Source organism: Rattus rattus, chromosome 3, assembly GCF_011064425.1.
Source record: "Rattus rattus isolate New Zealand chromosome 3, Rrattus_CSIRO_v1, whole genome shotgun sequence".
Lineage (NCBI taxonomy): Eukaryota > Metazoa > Chordata > Mammalia > Rodentia > Muridae > Rattus > Rattus rattus.
Window position 1 is genome coordinate 41,939,380 of NC_046156.1, and position 20,806 is coordinate 41,960,185.

Consider the following 20,806-nt stretch of genomic DNA (forward strand, 5'->3'; position numbering starts at 1 on the left):
AGCCCCAGAGGCATGCCTGGTGCAGATGAGACACTTAATAAATTATTCTGAGTATATTAGCAAACACATACATATGTGAAAAATGTCTCAATGTGCTCAATCTGAAGACTAAAACGTGGACAGCATGCTCCAAGTTTGGTGGGGATGAGGAGAAAAATGTAAATATTGCGCTAAGCCTGTGTCATGGAGGGTGGACCGAGGGTCAGGCATGTTTAGATTATGAATTTGCTTGAGTTCAGTGTGCTAGATGGTTTTATTTCAATTTGACAGAAGATTCAGCTGTGTGCTGGGTAGTTTTATTTCAACTTATCATAAGATTCAGCTGAAAGACATTTCCTCAATTAACAGTTAGTGTATGAGGACCCAGACCATGGTGGGTGGGGCCATCACGAGCCTGATGGTCCTGGGTTCTATAAGGAAGCTGGCCGAGCAAGCCATGAGGAGCAAACCAGTAAGCAGCACACCTCCATGGCCTCTGTATCAGTGCCTGCCTTCAGGCTCCTGCGGTAGTTGAATTACTGTCCTGACATTCTTCAGTGATGGAATACAGTGTAGGAGTGTAAGCCAAATAAACCCTTTCATCCCAACTTGCATTTTGGTCATAGTTGTTTCATCGCAGCAACAGTAACCACAAACGAGGAAGGAAAAGTGTATAGGTTCATCCCCTGGGCCAGCATATTTGAAAACATAATCTCTATGGCTCTGCATGTATAGGTGTTTAATTGTGACTGAGAAGCTGAAGTGAAGGGCATCTCATATCTATTGACGTAAATTTAAATCATCACCATTAATGATAGCGATCATGAGAATAACAGTATAATTCTTGTGGTATTCAGTTTTCTTTGTTTCGTAAGTAGTGAAATTGATATCTGTGCAAACTGAAGCACTCATGAGGCAGACTAGAACTGGGCAGCAGGGCCTACGGAATGCAGCCTGCTTTCTTGTTGTGACTACTGTGCCTGGTCAGTACTTATGACTTCCACGGGGCAAACAGGAGGAGCTATTATTAACCTTAATGTAATGGTCAGACTGCATGGACTCAATGACTTTCTCCACATGGCCAGACCACACACATCCACTTACCTTTCTCTGTGGTGTCTTCAGCTTACAGAGGAAATTGGGAAACTTGAAGATAAAGTGGAGTGTGCTAATAATGCCCTGAAGGCAGACTGGGAAAGGTGGAAGCAGAACATGCAGAATGACCTCAGGTCAGCATTTACAGACACGGCCGAGGAGAACATCCGCTACTATGAGCAGGTAAGCCCGTGGATCCTGAAAGCACTTCCTGGTTAAGTGGACTCTCCACTGTCCACCTGCTCTGTTGAAAGAGGCAGGAAAAGAGTCTGATGTCACAGTCTGAAGCCTACTTGGCGACTCCATTCTGGTGTGTCTCCCCTTCTGTTGATTGCTCTGGAAGGATTTGCAGTCCTCAAAAGAGGGTCGGATATTTCTGATGGTGCCCTTAGTTTTCCCTTTCCTATGTCTATCTTATAAAGAATTTGCAAAGGAAGAAAAACAGCAGACATTTAACAGAGAATCAATCCAGAGCTGTCCCTGAACTCTGGGACACTTCTATCCCACAGCTACTTAAAAAGCTATTTACACGGGAGGAGCAGCTGATCTAGAGCTCTACCTACACAAAACTAAAAAGCATTTGGGGGAGAACAGGCCATCCTTTGTTAGCATTTTTCTCTTTGAATAATCATTTTGAATTTTGCAACTAACTGTTCTCGAGGTTACTTTCTCAAATGAATTATACACTGTTATTGCTTTTCCACCCAACATAGTCTAAATATACTTTCCTGGAAGAATATTTAAAATACACTAAAACTGCCTCTGACAAAAATAATAAATATATGAAATTGGTAGATTAGGGAATTTATACTGTATGCTACAATAATTATCATCTTATAAGTAGCTTAAATTCAGTAGTTATTTCTTTTGAAAGATGAACAAATATGGACATTTTCATAAAATAGGAATTAAGTGCACATTTACTTTTAACCAAGCATTCTGCAGTAACCCCGAAGAGAGAGCACAGCATGTACGACAGTCCTTTTTTCATAGAGTGATGCCCAGTATAGGAAATAGTTAAAGGCAGGCATCCTAAAAACCGTCATGCACATTCTAGTATAGAAGTACATAGCGGGGAATCTAATCCAATATAAAAGAGATGCGGTGATCCTTGGAGAATAGTTTGAGGCTGAAAGGTGAATTTTGAATAAGACATCTCTACTTGAAGGTGTGAGAGACCAAAATCCAGGTACCAAGTCTCATGGTCAAGAACTTAGAAGTAAGGGACATGTTCAAACCCTTTAGCTGTGTTGGAGGAAGAAGCAGAGGCAGCGTGAAGATAAAGATTAGGCTGGTGAAGGCAGTGTCAGTTTAATCTCATCATTCCTTCTATGAAGGCCAATGAGTTTTCCTCTGATGATGCTCTTTCTCTCTCCTTATTGTCGGTCATGCATTCATACCCTTTAAGTAAGCCAAACAGCTAACATGTCTGTAAACCTCAGGTTTTGAATGGTCTAATATACTTCTCCTTAATGAAGTCCTTTGTCCGCATAAAGTGACAGAATGACGACTGTTTACATCTGCAGTGGTCATTACTTCTCTTTGTTGTCCAGCCTGGGCATATTTTCATTATAGCATCTTAGTGACAGTCAGCTGAGAAAAGGCCATAAGCATGCCTTCTAGGGGTGGACAAGTGCATAGCAGTGAGGGGCGTGCCCTTTCCCTGTACAGAACCTAAGTTTGGCCCCCAGCAGCTATGTCAGACCACACACAGCTGACTGACAGTGGCTGCAGCACCAGGACATCCAATGCCTTCTTCTGCCGTATGAGTAACACACACACACACACACACACACACACACACACACACACACTCTAAAAAATGGAAATAAATCTTTCAGAAAAAAAAGAAAATGCCCTAAAAATGAGAATATATATACCTATTCATAGTGAAACATAAATGCATTAAGATATTAAAATTATATGACAAATACAATTGATTTTTTAAAAAATGTAATTCCTGACGACTTTTCTAAGTTTGGGCTCTTTTGCTTGATTAGGCTTTCTTTTATTTATTTGCTATTAATTTGAGGTGTAGTCTTGATGTGTATGTAGCCCTGGCTGTCTTGGAATTTCTGATGTAAACCAGACTAACTCAACCATATCTGCCTGCCCCTGCCCCTGCCCCTGCCTCTGCCCCTGCCCCTGTTTGAGATTTGGCATGACATCTCACTTAAATGTGTATTCATGTCATTTTTGTGCTAAAACTTGGTTTATGCACAGGCATCACTTCCTTGAAAACAGTTAAATGAACATTAACACGCCTAGTCACTGCACATGTCGTTCATAGAAGTTCACCCTGTTGTGTTTCTAACTCTGCCCCAAAGGGAACTCTATTTCTGTTACTGAAGATGCAACTTGTGCACTGTATCTTGGATGTGTTGTTTGGAAGAACAATTGATTTTTGTTACTATAACTTCAAAAGACCCTGCTCTGGATACCCCTTGTTGTTTCGGCGATAACTTTTAACATATCTGGCACATCAGTCCTCCAAGGCAAAATAAGAAGGTTGGCACCCTTGAGTGACCAAGAAGTCTTGATTAGTAGAAAAGCTGCAAGGGCCTAAAGATCAGCAGTGTGTTGTCATCTGTTAGCCTCAGACTGTCTCCGACACAGTGAAAAATGAAGGGTGTCATGATCTTTCTGTCCCTGTTTAATTTAATCATATTATCACAGAAACGCCTCCTTTTTCTTTAACATCATATAGCTAATTCCCCAAAGGGTCTGTTCCTATGGCAAAAGATAAAACAGAGTTCACACATCTGCCTTTGGATTTACTTGTAGGAAGGGAAATGATCACAGCTTGGATAACTTCAAATTTAAATATCAAAATGACAGAGGAAATGGAGATCACACATATGCACAGTGGCTCTGAGTCAGACACTACCCATTGCCATTCTGAAATGCCACGCTTAGGTTCCCGACTCTCTGGCTAAGGGATAGATATACAATGCTACTCCATTATTTTCCTCCCATGAACCCACACCCAGCTTCCACAGTATCCACATGCATTTGTCTGTGTAGGGGACCGGCCCACACAGTGTCTGCTACCAATTCCACTGCTCTGAGAACACCGTGAAGTATGCGGACACAAACTAAGATGACAAGGACATCACTAGGGGATGGGATATTATGGGAGTGCAATCACGTGGGTGCTGTGACCTTGACTGAACCAATATGAGACAGGACGTGGTGGTGCAATAGCATATAAACAAATTCCTACTGATGTGGCAATGACAGGGATATTGGAACAGTACACTACGGCGTGTGGAATTAAGTGAGTGGATGTTTTTCACTGTTTCTGATTATCCTCAATGCTTATAGTGATGGAGAAAGCTTCAAAGAACATTGGTCCTCAAGCAAAATGGTGGATTACAAGAGTGCATGCTTCCGAACACTTTATTTTGCCATCTCTGACTTCTCGGCTATCCCACCTCCTCTTACACATGAGCGTTCCGTACCTCCTTGAACTTCGTTTCAGGGTTGCTTTAGAATGGCCCTAGGTTTGACCAAAACTGTAAGAGAACAGTGACCTTTTCCCCAGTAGAAACTTGTCTAGTGACCTCACTGTGAATTTTAAGGATGTTACAAACAGCCCTGATTTCTCTACAGTTCTGCAGATGGCCCTTTGCTTGTGGAATGTCTTTGCTTCTTTTGTGTGTGCTAATACACCTAGAGCAGCCTGACTGGAATAAACAGGATAGGGAATTGACCAGAGATACCTGGAAGCTGTGTTGAGGGGTGGACTTAATAAAAGGAACTGGATTCTAGGGCATCTGTAGTTCACAGACTGTTATGGTTTTTGGTTTTGTGTTTTGTTTTGTTTTGTTTTTTTTGTTCCTTGTTTGTCTTTTTATTTTGTTTTATTTTACTTAGTATTACTAGTAAGTGTATAAAAATCATTATTTTGTCACCTAATGTTCTATTTAAAAGAAAAGTAATACATACTTACTGAAAACTACCACATAGAAATTAAGTAGTTATCCTGAAGTAAAGAAGACAAAAAGTTAATAAACCCATCTTCTACAGAAAAGTAGATACTAGTATAATTATAGAAAAATAATTGGCTAGCCCAGAATTATCATACTGATTAAATAAAGGTTTGCACAGCCCTTTTTGAAAGTGCCCACATGAAATATATTACTTCTTCATTTGGGGCCATGAAAATTAAAATGAATATATTTGGGGTTTTTTCCATATGTTTCAGTTGTTTTACATAATTTTTCAATTAGTCATAATTGCCATGTATTTATAAATCATGCAATTAGATATTTACTAATACTTAAAATGTGTGTATTTGTTTCCATCATAAGTAATACTATCAAGCCAGCTGGGCTGGTATGTGTGCGGGAGGGACACAGGGAAGGAACAGGTACTTGTAAGTAGGGAATGAGAGAGCCAGGAAGCCATCATGGACTTGAACATGCTGATACCTGCCAGACGTAGGTCAATGGGGAGCCATGTGTCTATTTGGTCAGAGATAAGGAAAATGACTCTTCATTGCATTCAGGACCCTGTTTCACAGTTTCCTGAGCAGTCAGAAATCCTTCTGTAGTCCAGCTTTGCCAAGGACCAGCCTCAGCTTGGGGAGGGGTTCAGAGAGAAGGGCTGCCTGGGATCTGTAAAAGAACGACTGACGTCAAACCCTGGATCCAAGCTCATGGGATGGCCTGCCTTCTGCTTGCTGTTTAGAGGCTGTCCGTGGCCTGCTTGCTTGTGTGTCCGGCAGTTCTCCAAGCACTTCTCCCTTTTTATCCTACAAAAATATTCTCCGCATAGCATAGCTCATCTCCTGCAGAACCCAGGGCCGGTCCTTTATTTTACATATCAATCAGGCCATTTACTGCAGGTTTCCTTTTGATTATCTTATGAATCAGCATCCCTCGATCCCAACCCTTTGATTCTTAGCAGAGAGCAAACATAGGTTTTTTTTTTTGTTGTTGTTGTTGTTTTGTTTTGTTTTTCCTTAACCTTTCAAAAGAATTCAGAGATTTGTCTGCCTTTATGAAGCACAGAAGATGAGCTAGTTGGGTGGGGCCCTGCCCTGAAATTACCATTCCTACCACACCTGGACCAAAGGAACCTCCTAGGTTGACCTGGAACTCAGGAATCTGCCTTTATATCTTTCTGACAATTAGGCTCATAGTGTAGCTGCCTTTGTTCCTTTAGATTCATGAAGCCCCTCATAATTCATATTATATCCTTATAGTTTGCATAGTTGAAAAATTATATATATGTATATATACATACATATACACATATATATACATATATACATACATATATATATATGTGTGTGTGTGTGTGTGTGTGTGTGTGTGTATTGAACTCCTGTATTTAGAGCTCTTTTCCATAGACTTAAGGCCTGTCCTAAAAGTCCCAGTATTTACCATTTTGATGAGACATAGCCACACCTTCAACCCCTGGACTGGAGCTGTCCTTAATTCTCTCAAAGTCATTAACAGGAGGGCATTCCTCAGGGGAATGCGAAAAGACGTATATGATCACACAAACAAGCCTTATGCCCACAGCAGCCATAGACACCTATGGAGGCTCAATCCAAGGCTCTGTCCCAGGGCCAAGGACCATGTGTCACTCTGTCCCCACCAGGGCCATGCCTGGCTCAGCACAACTTGAATTGAGCCCAGACTCAGTTTTGGAAGAAGTTGGTGGACCTACCCTTTTGGGGAGAAATGGTGTATTCTTTGGACTTGACACCCATACCAGCAATCCAAAGTATTTGCAAGGCTACGACAGAAATACTTAAGCACTTGTCTAAATGTCTCTTGTTAAGTCTTAAGATAATATTAGCTGTTTAAAATTTGGGTGATATGAATTTTGAATAACCAGAATTTCAAGTGCAGGCAGGGAACAGGAAGGAGGATCTTAGGGAATGTGAACAAATTGGCAATAACAGTGGAAATGAAATGTACGAAGAAAATATTTTGTATGCTAACCTTAAAATAAATAAAAAGAAGCAATTCTACAATTATCAATAAAATATGTACAAAAAAAGCCACAATGAAACCCAGTCCTTTGTATACTGGCTTTAAATTAATTAAAAAAAAAAAAAAAAGACTATTATCAAACCGATGGATGTGTATGGCACTGTGGTAGATCTAACTTTAAGCTTAAATCTTTTTCATATAGTTAAAGTTTATTATGGAAAAATAATATGCATATTCACTTTATTGATATAGCTTTACAGTTTCTTCCTCTTTTTTTGAGACAGTGTCTTGCTGTGTATCCCAGTATGGCTTAGAACTCTCTCTGTAATCCAAACCAGTTTCGGGATTATGTCGGTCTTCCTGCCTCAACCTCTGAGTGATAGAATCACAGGCAGGCCTCGTTGTACCTTGTGCTGATATTTCAAATGTGTCTTATTCAATCGCTTGTAATGGACAGACCTATAGAAAGATTTTGGGGCCTACTGGACACCACAAATATTTGAGTTCACATGTACATCTTGGAAGTAGGAAAGCATTTATGGAGAAGTGCATTCTCTGGGACATCCATGAAAATAGAAAAATAAATATCTTGACAAAGGCAAATCTCTATCCAAATGGGCACTACTGCCGAAGATTTTCTGAAATCCAAATCTAGTTACTTGTGATCCATTTAAAAATTCCATGCCTGTACAAAAAAAATAACTTAGGCCTTCCTCTACAAACTAAGTAACAGACAGACAGACTCCCGGGGTTCTGAATGTCCTCCAAATGTAGTTACCTTTATTCCAGAATGCAATGCAGCCCTCGTTATGTTTGGAAAATGGGAGCCTGCAAAGGGTGGCCTTAACCTCAGTTTTACACCACAGACTTGACACAGTTTTCTGATGCAGGGGCGGGGCGGAGGTGGGGAGGGGATGCTGAAAACCAGCCTGGCCCAAGATAGAATAGCTCCCAAGAATTCTGATATGAGGTGAAAGTGTATTGATTATAATTATAAAATTGCTACCTAGGAAAGATCCCGATCCAAATTTCTGTCAGAAATTTTGTTCTTTTCGAAGCTAGAAAATCAGAAAAAAAAATTACTTGAGTAAAAGGAGCAAGGAGAGCAGCCTCCCAAAATTTTATTCTAACTAGCACAGGAGGAATGCCGTCTTCATCTGCTGTCAGCCTAAGGATAAAGTGCCTTTTAAATCTAGGAGGAAAAAGCAAAGGAGGGAAACTCTAGCCATTTTCATATTCCCTAGAGTTTAGTAAAGTGGCTTGAAAATTTATAGAAAATCTAGTTACACTTTCAAAGTCACAGACTTTGAAAGAGGTTGTGACTTAAGAGGAGTGAGCAGTTCCAAAGAGAGCAGCGTGAATCATACGAAGGAATCAAACGTGATTGCACCACGGACCGCGGACCATGAAACGTGAAGATGTAAGGACAGCACATTTAAGGATGAGTCCAGGAAAGAATGGGAAGAGTCACGGGTCACATTTCAGGAGAGAGTGAGGTTTGAGGAAGGGGAGTTGAGAAACTTCCAAATAGTACCAGAGTCAAGTATGTGGACTTTCTTTGAACTAAAGAAAGGAAGAACTAATATGCTTATAAAGTTATTACAATGAATCCCGGATGGAGACAGCCTGAAGGGAGAAAATGGCTGCTTGGTTGCTGTTCCGCTCTGTGCTCTCAATCAAGGAGGGAAATGGAAATAGGACGAGTTTGCCCATCAGAAAACCAAAACCAAACAAAGGTGCATTTGAAGAGGTTAAATGAAAACCATCCATTCCACAGAAAGACAAGGCTGGTTATGTTAATTTCCTGCGGGGTGTTATGAAAACCGTTTACCCAGCTAAAAAGCAGTTACAGCCTCAACTGAAGCTTTTAATTCTAAATTGATTCTTAGTAGGGAGATTGACAGGTCTTCTACCCACCCCCTTTTCCCTCTCTGGATGACTGTGAAAGTTAACTCCAGAAACTTGGAGCTCTGACACCTGTTTCTAATTAATATCCTCTGCCATTTGGATGGGTGTCATACATAGTCACCAGCACTGCTCAGCTCTCTCTGTATGAGTCACCTTGGAAAGACAAGGGTGGACATGGGAGAAACTTAACTCATGTAGAGTTTTCCCTGTGATTTTGAACCTAAAGAACGCAGGCAGTTTTGGATTTTCTTTTAAAATCTTGGGGCAGAGATAGCGTATATTAAATCGTTAAGTTTCTTTACATATTGGCTCTCTCTCTCAGGCTGAATCTGAGTAAAGAGACAGATTTTTTAATAGTCAACCTCACTCTCACTCCTGCAAAAGGAAAGCGGAGGTATAGAGAGTGGGAGAAGCCAAGAGTGCAGTCCCGAGTGACTCTGTATTGCATGTTCCTCTCAAGGACCACAAGGCCTCAACGCCAAGGAAGTGCCAAAGCCTTCCCTAGGTAAAACTCAACAGGAATAGCAAAGATTTCCTGGTGTTGGAGTGGGCTGTTGAGTTCAAGCAAATGTCCTGTGTGTACAGAGCCTAACCCCAGCAGCTTCCTCCCCCAGGGGTTTCCACCCTGAGACTGCTGCTTTGGAGGCCGCCTACTGAGATGATTAGTCAACCCTCTCCCCTCTGCCCTCCATAATAAACGCACAAAGAACTCAAGTCCTGTCATTCCATTGCAGTGATCACTACCCCCCACCCAGCTTTTCTATGTGTGTCTGTCCTTCCTGGAGTCACTCATTACCCCTAGTCAGGGTTCCAGGACCAAGCTCTAGAATTGTAGCATAGCCAAGGTAGAAGACTCTAGAATGGTCTAGGACTGGGAAGTTGGAGTTCATATCAAACCGGGTTTTGTTTGTTTCTTTGTTCCATTTTTAAAACAAATTCCTAACAGTTTCTAACATCTGACACATGAGAAGACAAATCTCTTAATGATAACAAAACAATTCATTAAGGAAACAACTCTCAGTGTCTTGGCCACTGTGGAAAGACTGTCTCAGAACATCATTATACACTACAGGACTGGAGTGCCCATGCCCGTGCGAGAGTGTGTGTGTGTGTGTGTGTGTGTGTGTGTGTGTGTGTGTGTGTGTGTGTGTGTGTGTGTGAAGGAATGGGAGGATATTGTTTTATACTTTTTATACTTTTTTTTTTTTTTTGGAGCTGGGGACCGAACCCAGGGCCTTGCGCTTCCTAGGCAAGCGCTCTACCACTGAGCTAAATCCCCAACCCTGAGGATATTGTTAAGTATGCATACCTACTTAGGCTATTAGGCTCAGAAAATTATAATTGTACTCAACTTAATCATTTTCATGCCAGCTTAAATGTTTTAATCCATTGTGCTCTTGTGCCTTTGTAATTTTCTCTCTTAGCCACTGGAAGACACTACTAGAAGCCAAACCATCTCAGGGTTAGGAAATTCAGGATGAGTGTAGTAACCATCCAATTCACATAGGTGTGGTCACATGGGTGTGGTAGAAAACAGCTACTTCTTTTTATCTCAGTGACATGTGATGTCCAACTATTAAATAACTAGAAGCTCTTTCCTAATTTTTTTAGAAAGATCAATATTATTAATTGTTTAATAATTCACTCCATCATCCTTTATGTCATCTACATCATAGAAAACAATTTTTATCTTGTGAGCAATCAGTTCTTATTTCAAATAAAACCAGACGTATGCAATAAGAATGAATAAAGCAAGAGAAGAAGAAATGCTATTGCCCTAGGATGTTAATAAGTCTGTTCTTACTGTCCAGAGGCTTTATAATTGACTATAGATCTCAATTCTCAGTGGGTGATTTATTTGTATTTTTAATTATTTTGAGCTGCTCATTGGAGGCAATTGCCATAGTATGTTCTGCCCTCTCCCTCCCTGTAGTCAGAAGAAAGACTACAGGGACTGAAGCTGTTGTAGATAGTAAGGAACGACCTTAACAGCTAGGAAAATGGTCACTGGAAATTTGGTATAAACAAAGAGAAAAGAATTATAAACTGAACTCAAAGAAATGTACATTTAATATTAAAGGGTGGCCAGGTGTGGTGCAGTATAATTGCAGTATTTTGGGAGACTGAGGCTGAAGAAATTCCAAATTCCACGACTTCCATGGCAGCCTATGCTGCATGGTAACTGCCAAGGTAGGCTGAGTTATAAAGTGAGAGTCTCTCTGAAAATTAACCAAAAAAAGGTGATGATTTATATCCACATTTCTATCCAAACAGTCCACATCATTGCTCATTGCGCTACATAACCGCCATTTTTTTTTATTTTGTCTCATATAATTAGAACACATCTTCGGTATATTGGAAGTTTCTGCAGTCTCAAACTTCTATTAAAATCGTCTTGTCACTACTTTCTGTCCTGTAATATAATTGTTTCTCAGTTATCCATGCTAATGAAAACCAGTTTATGTGTGCAATGGGGAGGTAAGGCATAGGCACCTGCTTTCCCCATACTTTAAACCAGGCATGCATTTCTGAGGCTTAGTTGTTAAGAAATTTAATAGGAAGAGATTAGGAAGGATTAAATACTTTAGAACATACAAAGAGTATACACAGGGATATCACATCTTAAGGGAATCAACTGATGAGAAATTTAGAATTGGCTGTCAGCCTTTCCACTCACTGATTATAAAATTCAATTGTGTTCTGATGATGCTTGTTGGCTCATATATAAGTGAAAAGCAATAATCTTCTCCTATGTCCTATAGGGCACGCGTGGTCACACGTACACACATGCACTCATGCACTCAATCATGTACATACACGTGAACCATAAACCTATAGGAGAACAGAAGAAGAAAGCATGGGAAATGCTTTAAAATGAGCTACCAAAACATTATCATTGTGCTCTGATCAATTATTTAGTGAGAGGAGGGGGAGTGTTTTCACTGTCACTACCTGTAGTGTCAGTATATGGTTAACCAAAAATCAGCTTGAAAATGTAAGCTTGGGAAATGACCACTTTTAAGCCGATGAGCCTCCTGTAGTTGGCTGATTACATCAAAAGCAACACTGGAGTGAGGAGAACACACGAGTTGAAAGAGTGTGAATGCAAATTCAGGCGCTCGGATTAGGTTCTCAAAGAAATATTTCAGTTGAATAAATAGTACCTGAGGCGCTGTCTGTCTTTATCAGACTTTGCGTTAGGCATCCACAGACTACTACAGAATAATAAATAAGTGGGCCACAAGATGGCGTCTGTAGCTAATGAGTCTTTACTTTAACCCTTGCAGCTGTTAAGCTGCACACACAGATTACATTGTACTGGTAGAAAAGCAGCATATAAATCCTGTTATTCTAAAGTGGCCGTTATTTCTAAGGTTAAAACGTGCAGGATAGCTCTCAGAATCTGGATTTAGACTTTTTCAGAAGTGAGGTTCCTCTCCTCCTTTCTCTTCCTGTTGGTTTGGTTTGGTTTGGGTATCGTGACTGTTTGTTGATTTGTTCTCCTTTTCGGCAGTATGGGGAATTGAATCCAGGGCCTTTCACATGCCAGGCAAGTGTTCTACCACTGAGCAACATATGCAGAATATTTGAATAGCTGCACATTTTTAATTTGAAGCAGACTCGCCCAGCCTTGGCCTTGAACTCACTCTTTGATCCATCCGTGCTTTGAAGTTGCAATCCTCCTGCCTCAGATTCCCAACTAGATGATATTAAGTTTTGTGCCACCAGGAATTGCTATTCATTTTTTTGAGCCTGAAACTGCAATATAGAAGACAGGCTTCCAAGTTGTTAAACGAATGAAAGAAGAGCATCAGGACTGAACCGGTTAGTCAGTTCCTTCCTTACTGAACCAGTAAGGAAGCAGTCAGCACATCATGTAGGCTAACACTAGCAACTATGGCAATGACTGAAGGGATGTCTTGTGTGCCTATGGATCTGACTTTTGTAAACCATATGATGTAATTATCCTGCAAATACCATTTAAACATACCTTTGGGGGATGTTTAAAAATTTATGGTCACCATATTTCATAATGTCTCTAGGCAAGCAGAACTAGATAATATTGTAAATCTTACGGAATTCCATTCACCAACTTCTTGTTAGCCTCAGTCAGACCCTGGAACCTTCCATTTTAGTGTAAACCCATTTATTCTGTGAGTGGATGAAAAAGCCAAGCAAGACCGAGAGTCACAGTGTGGCATAGACCTCCTCGTGTCCCACCAGGTGACACAGTTTCAGTATCCACTCGGAAATGCAGACACTTCTGTGGAAAGCTGTTGCATCTGTGGGAACGTTACTGTCACCATTGACTCTCTTTCAACCTTGATCACATCTGTCTGCAGGATTACAGTGCACCTGGGAACTAAGGAGATATTTGCCTGTTCTGGTAGCAAAATGCCATCACCTCTGCTGAAGCAGCAAGAGATTTGCTTTAAAGCCAAAAGTCAGTTTGGGAATCGAAACTTAGGTTCCTAGCATCTTTTGTTCATGTTTGGCTCTGTTTCCCAGCCACTGTCTCTCAGAAGCTTTAGTGTTTGGCCTTTGGCTATAGAACAGTCACCTGTGGAGAATACTTGCTGGATTTTCAGTGGATTTGTAGTGAACCTCATGTTCAGTTCCACCCCATCCTGGCTAACACACATCCACCAACTTAACTTTCCACAGTGTGGATCATTTGCTCTGTGCCCTTGGGAACACACAGCACAGTGTCCTGTGAATCGGTTTTTTTGGTTTTGTTTTTAATATTTACTGTTTCACATGTGTGCAGGTGTGTGTGTGTGCACTAGGGCATATGCCTAGGGAGGTCAAAGGATTATTTTATGAAGCCAGTTCCCTCCTCCTGACTTGGATCTGAGACAACTCATGTCAGCAGGCTTGCGTGGAGTGTGCCTTCGCTCTCTGAACTGTGTGGCTCCCAAATTCATTCTCTTCACTAAAATGGAATTATCTGACCCCAGCAGAAGCTACTTAGAGGAAAACAAAGTGTGACACTTAAGAGAAGAGAGGTCTATGCTGCTATAAGTTATCCAGAAGTTGTATAAGAAACTCAACTTGGTAAAGCTAGCTGATACTGCAAAGACTAGGCCAGAGAGGCTGCCTGTGGTTAATGTAATTTTTAAATTCATTTTACCCTCCTTCTGGTTTATACAAATACTAATTAGCTTGATTGATAGTGATGATGGTTTAAAATGTAAAGAAGTAAATGCTTAATCTCAATTTAAACCCCAATAAATAGCAACACCTTATTTACAAAGCCAACTTACAAAGCAAATACCACTAGGTTTCGAGAGACGTGGGTGACTTTATCCTTAATGCTTTTCAATCATCACGATGCTGATCATGGGAGATGTTCTTGGTCTTAAGCTGCTTAGCTGTTCTGTGGGAACTGCCTGACACTTGAGCTCTTAAGTTGTCTAGTCCAAAAGGAAGTGAGAAAGAATAACAAGAAAGGAGGCATGCTAGGCCTCAGCGTTTTGATATTTCTAGTTCATTCATTTATGTGTGCAGCATTTGAGAGTGTGCATGTAGACATCAATGGACAGTTTGTGGGAGTTGTTAATCTCCTTCCCCCATGGGAATCTAAGGGAGCAATTCTCAACTTGTGACTTGAGACCTCTCTAGGCACCTCTATCTCCAAAAATATTTACATTATGATCCATGACAGTAGCAAAATCACATTCATGAAGTAGCAATGGAAATAATGTTATGTCTGGGTGTCACTATGGCATGAGGAACTGTATTAGGAAGGTTGAGACTCCTGATCTAAGGGGACAAACCCAGGTTGTCTGGCTTTGCAGCAAACAGCTTTATCCACTGAGCCATCTTGTCCCTGTGTTTTGTTTTTTAGAAGAAATTTATAGATTGACATGATGTCAGGTTATCAAATAACTCAACTACTACCCCCACGTGAGTGGGAAGGAATAGTTAACTAAATATATTTATTTAAAGTAAAATAACTAATAATTAATAATATAATAATAATTTGAAAAGAGGACCAGGAAAAATGACTTAACACCTAAAAGCACTTGCCACCAAGCCAGGACCCAGACATTATAAAGAGAGAACCAGTTTCCACAAGCTGTCCTCTGCCCTCCACACATGTGCTCCACACAAAGTAAATAAATCAACTAATAAAAGTGATAGGAACAGGGTAAAAGAATTTGAAAATCTCTGAAGAGATCGGATGGCATCCTGAGTCAAGACCCAGAACTGTCATTGAGTTTAAGCCTGTGCAGAAACAAGACCAGAGGACATGAGGACAAAGCTTAACATTTAAAAACTAGACAGCAAAGGAACCCAGGAAAACAGTTCATGAGAAAGGGAGGATGCAGACTTTATGTTGATCAACATGTTCGCCTTGGTTCAATAAATTCCTTCTTCATAGCCATCTGCATTTACTAAATGCGTTACTGTATTAGCTGAACGCCCGATGTTTCTAGATTTCAACATCTTCAGTGGTAAATCTACTACCAGAACTAGAGCATGGTTAAGAAATACACAAAGAATCACCTTCCATATACGCAGATTTTAGTATGTTTTTTTCTTAAACATTGATCACCCTGATGTCGTCTATACTTTCTTCCAACCTCTCCTTCCAAAGAGCCCTTCTTCTACTGTGTAAAAGACATCTTGCCATGTTTGCCAGTGACTTGCATACTCCGTCGGTGACGTAGATCTGTCATTCTCCATGTGCTGATGCATAAACACTAGCTATGGTCTCCAGAAAATTTGCGGTGCTTTAAATATACCTAGGTTATTCAAACTTCAGCTTCCTCACTTACAAAATAGAGTTGATGATAGTAATGTGTACTCAAAGAAAGCATGGTGTATAAAACAGCCATTGTAATGCCTTTTGAATATTCATAGCAATGTATGCAATGTTGACTGTACATCTTACTCTACTGTTATGTGATTTTTCAGTAATCAAAATCCATAAAATCTTTTCTCTGCCTCAAGTTGGAGGATGTCAAGGAAGTTACTCAACAGCTAATATCTCTTTACCATGTGTCCATGTCCTTAGTGCTTCCATTACAAATAAATGGTGGTTCATCATACTACTTCATATAGATGGCGAGTAGTATGTCACAGCCATTATTAGACTGGCTTAGTTGAGATACAATAGGACGGTGACTGAAGAGAGTCTGTTTGAGGGCCAGTGTCATTCTCAGTACAATTCTGAGTCTTTATTTTGCATGAATTCTAAACAAAGAAAGCTGTTTGAAATTTCATGTTGACATTTAACCTGAGAGGTGGTCAGCTTCTTTAAGTGTTAGCTTGGCTCTGTTGTCTAAAATGTGCTGTTTATCCGAAAGCAGCAAACGCTTTGGATCGTTCTGCATGGTGAACAGGTGCTGGTTATGGGTGACCTCGCTGAGAAGGGACAAGAGCTCAGCAGAAAGGTCTTTAGGGAACATGAACTCTCCCAACCTATGGATAAGGTTGTGGATCGGTTTTCTCATTGTATTCATTTTTCATTTTTATACTAAATTTGCTTATGGAGATCTGAAACTGAATTTAAACTGGAAAGAAAAATATATTCCTACATAACCAATATGTATTGCATATCTGCATAGAAGGTAAACTATAGGATTTTTTTCTTACAGATTTTCTTTCTCAGATGTATATACTTTCACATCTATTTGTAATGTGCTGAGAATTTTTTATTTAATTGGGAATAGAATAGGCTGTGAAATTTGGCAAATGCTCTTGGGTACTGTTGCCATGGAGATGATGTTGCGTTTGATATGTCAATGATGTTGAGTGTTGATCAAACCTTGCATTTCATGATAAAATCCACTTGCATATTACATATAATTCTTTGTATAGATCACTGGCTTTTCTTTGCCTTTTTTAAAGAGATTTTGCATCTATATTTCTGATTAAAATCGGTTTTTAGTTTTTTATTTCTCCTACAATGTCTTCAGTTGAGTTAGCTAAAAAGCTTGCCCGTGTCTCCAGTCTTCCCTTTGTATTTGTACTACTTTGCTTTGCTGATCTTTGCCTTCTGAGTAACTGACCATGGATATATGTCTTCTGCACTTCAAGTGCAACATCATAAAGCTTGCGAAATTTCCTTCTTGAAGTCAGTAGGATCTGAGCTAAGAATGCCTTGCTATTCTTCACTCTTGATAAATCTTGTCATCTTTTCTTTGCCATTTTATGCTGTGGGGAATCGAACCTAGAACCTTAAACATGCTAGACAAGTGTTTTACCACCAAGCCCTATCACCCTACCCTATCTTCCTTTTTTATGATCAGTAGGTCAATTTAATAATATTGCTAGCCTTCTCAGAGATTCAACATTGAGTGTCATTGGTTTTTTTCTCTATTATTTGTCCTATTGTCTTGTTTTGATTCCCACTCTGGTTTGCCCACACAGATACACAAATGCACATGCATACACATGCTACAACTTACCTTGGCTTTAATATGTTTGTTGGGAGATATTTGTTTGACTTTTGCTTTTTTGGTTTTTAAAGTAGAACTTAAATGTATCAATTGAAGACCTTTTCTTCTTCTCTAATGTAGGCAATTAATCTTTTTCTGTTTATTCCCTTAGTGGTATTTAGTGGTATATAGGACTTTTTGATATATTGTGAATTCTTTTTTATTCTGTTAAAAATACTTCCTTACTGCACTTTTTGTTTTCTCTATAGTCTAGGAGTATTTAAATTTCTCCTATTTATATTACAAATACCCAGGGGTTATCATGGGTTTCTCTAATTGTTTTTTTTTTTACTTAATTCTACATCATTCAGTGACCAAAGTTCATGAGACTTGAATCTTGTATATATTAATTTTTTTATAACAGGGTCTCATTCTATATCCTAGGCTGGCCTGAAACTCATGATGTAGCCAAGACAAAGATACTAACAATGAGTAATACTCAAGCATCAGTCTCCTGTGTGTTGGAATTACAGCTATGTGCAACCACACCAGACTATTGAGGCTTCTCATCTGGTCCAGAGTATAGTTCATGAAAGAGATGTCTTTTCTGGTTTTGTTTTTTAGATATGCATTAGGTCAACTTGATCTATCATGTGCTTCAAATCTGTATCATTGTTTTTCTGTCCACATGTTAAACATAAAGGACCTGAAAACCAATCATATATATGTTTACCTTTCTCTTTGTATTGGTATGTTTTGGTTCAAACCTACAACTTCTACTCTTATAAAATATCAACTTTGTCTTGATAAGGGTCTTTGTTCTAAGGACTTCAATACTAATATAATATTATTATTCAACCTTTTCTTTGATGTGTGTTTTATACAGACATACGCAATTCTTTTTCATTTTTCATTTTGCCATTATATTTAAAATACATAATAAATCTAAACATGCTACAGGTGGGTATTAGTTTTCTGTTTCAGCAGACAGTCTATTCATTTTATTGCGATGCACACTTTGTAGACATTTACATTGACTTGATGGGTTTAGGTTTGAGTGTATTATCTTACTGTTATTTTTTTATTCGTCCTGTTTCCATTTTCTTTTTGGCTTTGGGGATTAATGGACACTTTTATATGATTTTTTTTTCCTTCTGTTGGTGTGCTGTGTATTTCATTGTTCTCTCATTTTAGTGACATTTTAGCCATTAAATATTGAATTTCAACACCCAGTCCTAGCACATAATAAAACGACTGATAGCATTCTCAGAACTCTTGTGCTAGACAGGGTGCATGAAGTGAATGTCGAGTTACAAACATGAATGTCTCATACCTAATGTAATAGATCCTATGGCACCCGAGCCTGTTTGCATAAGCACCAGGTCTAGATGCCAGCATGCAACCTTTTAAGGTCCAGATGAGTAACTGAGTTTTCTTTTCTCTCCTGTCAATGGGATAACAATGCACTGTCTTAGCAAAATCTTATTTCAGCCTCAGATATAGTTTCCTCTTATTTGTCAATAATATCTCTCAGGAAGAATTAGAACACTAAGCCAGAGAGATGGTTCAGTTGGCAAAGTGCTTGCTGCACAAGCTTGTGTACCTAAAATACCCCATGGAAAAAGCCTGGAGTAGAGACACAAAGCTGTTATCCTAGTACTAGACAGGTGGAAATAGAAAATTACCCAGTACTTGCTGTCCTGACAGTCTAACTGAGTCAGTGAAGTCTATGTCCAATGAGAGATCCTGTCTCAAAAAGCCATTTACAGAGCAATTAACACACACACATACACACACACACATACACACACACACACACACACACACACACACACAACTGAGAGAGGTGGGAAGGATATCAAAATATCTGAGAAATGACAAATGCTCTCTGATGGAAACAATGGAGCAGATGGCTATGGGAGTGTGTGAACTGGGCTGCATTAGGAATTATTTTAACACTGACCATCAACTACCACTAATCCTTCTCATGCTGTTTGCATCATACAGTGCCTTGCTACATGGGAATCATTCCTCACATCACAGACTGACCTCCCGTTGGAAGAAGATCCCGAAGATAAACTTTGATCCTATGGAAGACTCCTGTTTGATCTTTGAGAGATAGCGTCTATCAACCAAAGTTATTTTTTTCTGGATTGGCTGTGCCCTTTATAAAGAGGATGAAAAATGATTTTGCACTGTCTGGAAAACCAACCATATAAAAACTCAGGTATTCCAGGTCATCAACATGAATTTGTGATATAAATATATCTACCTAGATATATAGGTCTATTATGTGATATATATTCTACAGATCTATAGATCTGTTATATGGATAGATATTTATCTATGTCCATGTGGATAGAAAGATATTTAGTGTAATTGTAATTATGTTCTTAAATTTATGTGCCATTAATTACATATAGAGGTTTTTTTCTTAATATTTTACAGTGGAATATTAAATTTTTCAATATGTTGCAAAGACTTGGTTTTAATAAAATCCTTAATAAGAAATTGGTGTCTATGTTGTGTTCATTTTCTATCAGAGGTAAATCTTCTGAAAAAGTTTTAATGTTAATTATGTGTTATCTAGCATATTATGCATGTACTTTAATGTCATCATAATTTACTTTGATATTAAGAATTTGAAGTAAATGTAAAAAATTATTAAACATGAATAACAATTGTTTAAAATTTTATTAAATAAAATGGTGGTTTTCAACAATGTAAAATTTTTCCAATCACATTAATATATTCTCTTTTTTTGTAAATTTTTGCATATCTTTACAACTTATATCCAGCTTCTATTTTTAATGCATACAGGACCTTGAGTCTACCTTACAAAGCTGTGCTGTGAGTTCTTGTGGTCCATAGTGATGAAGAATGTTCACGTGTGGATCTGTGTTTCACCCCACCACTGGGGTGTCAGAATACCACTCAGGGAAGCTAGGCTATGTACCTTCTTTGTCACTATCCGGGTGTTGGGCTCAAGGGGCACACCAACCCACCACTCAAGGGAGGCAAAAAGCAGCCTAAGATTGGAGCCCCAGCCTGTGGTTCTCCGGGTGGGAAACAGACTGTGTTTCTCAAACTCCTGGGCACCCAGATGCTGCTGGAAAACTCATGAAGTTGAGAACAGGGCCTGAAGACCAGAGATGAGCCCAGCCCAAGGTGGGAGAAACCTATCTTAGCTCATGGTGTCAGGAACTCTGAGGGGCCTTCTGCAGAAGATTGAGTAGCCCCGCTCAGTAATGAAGGCTTAATATCCCCACAGTGGTCCTTGATGAGGGAGACAGGCCTTGCTTGCCAAAACTGTTTATTCATGGTGGAAGGGGTCCAAACAACTCCTCAGGGTGGACAAGAGATTAAATACCTTTTGCTGGACGGAATATCCAGGAAGGGAAGCTTATTGGCTAAACCCTCGGACCGACCCATCTAGATACCTCATTAAAATGGAGAATTCTAGGCTCTATGCTTTGTGACCAGTTGTCA

The 20,806-nt window shown here is 39.5% G+C and overlaps 1 protein-coding gene across 1 annotated transcript in view; it reads left to right on the forward strand.

Annotated features, from left to right (window-relative positions):
- The window catches only part of Snx7 (sorting nexin 7), an 85,572-nt gene extending 65,744 nt beyond the window's left edge, over positions 1-19,828 (forward strand). Inside the window, exons 8-9 of the mRNA XM_032897414.1 lie at positions 1,105-1,257; positions 19,325-19,828. Of these exons, the coding sequence (XP_032753305.1) occupies positions 1,105-1,257; positions 19,325-19,402 (231 nt within the window). The 3' untranslated portion in view covers positions 19,403-19,828. The remainder of the gene's footprint in view (positions 1-1,104; positions 1,258-19,324) is intronic.
- The last annotated feature ends 978 nt before the right edge of the window (positions 19,829-20,806 follow it).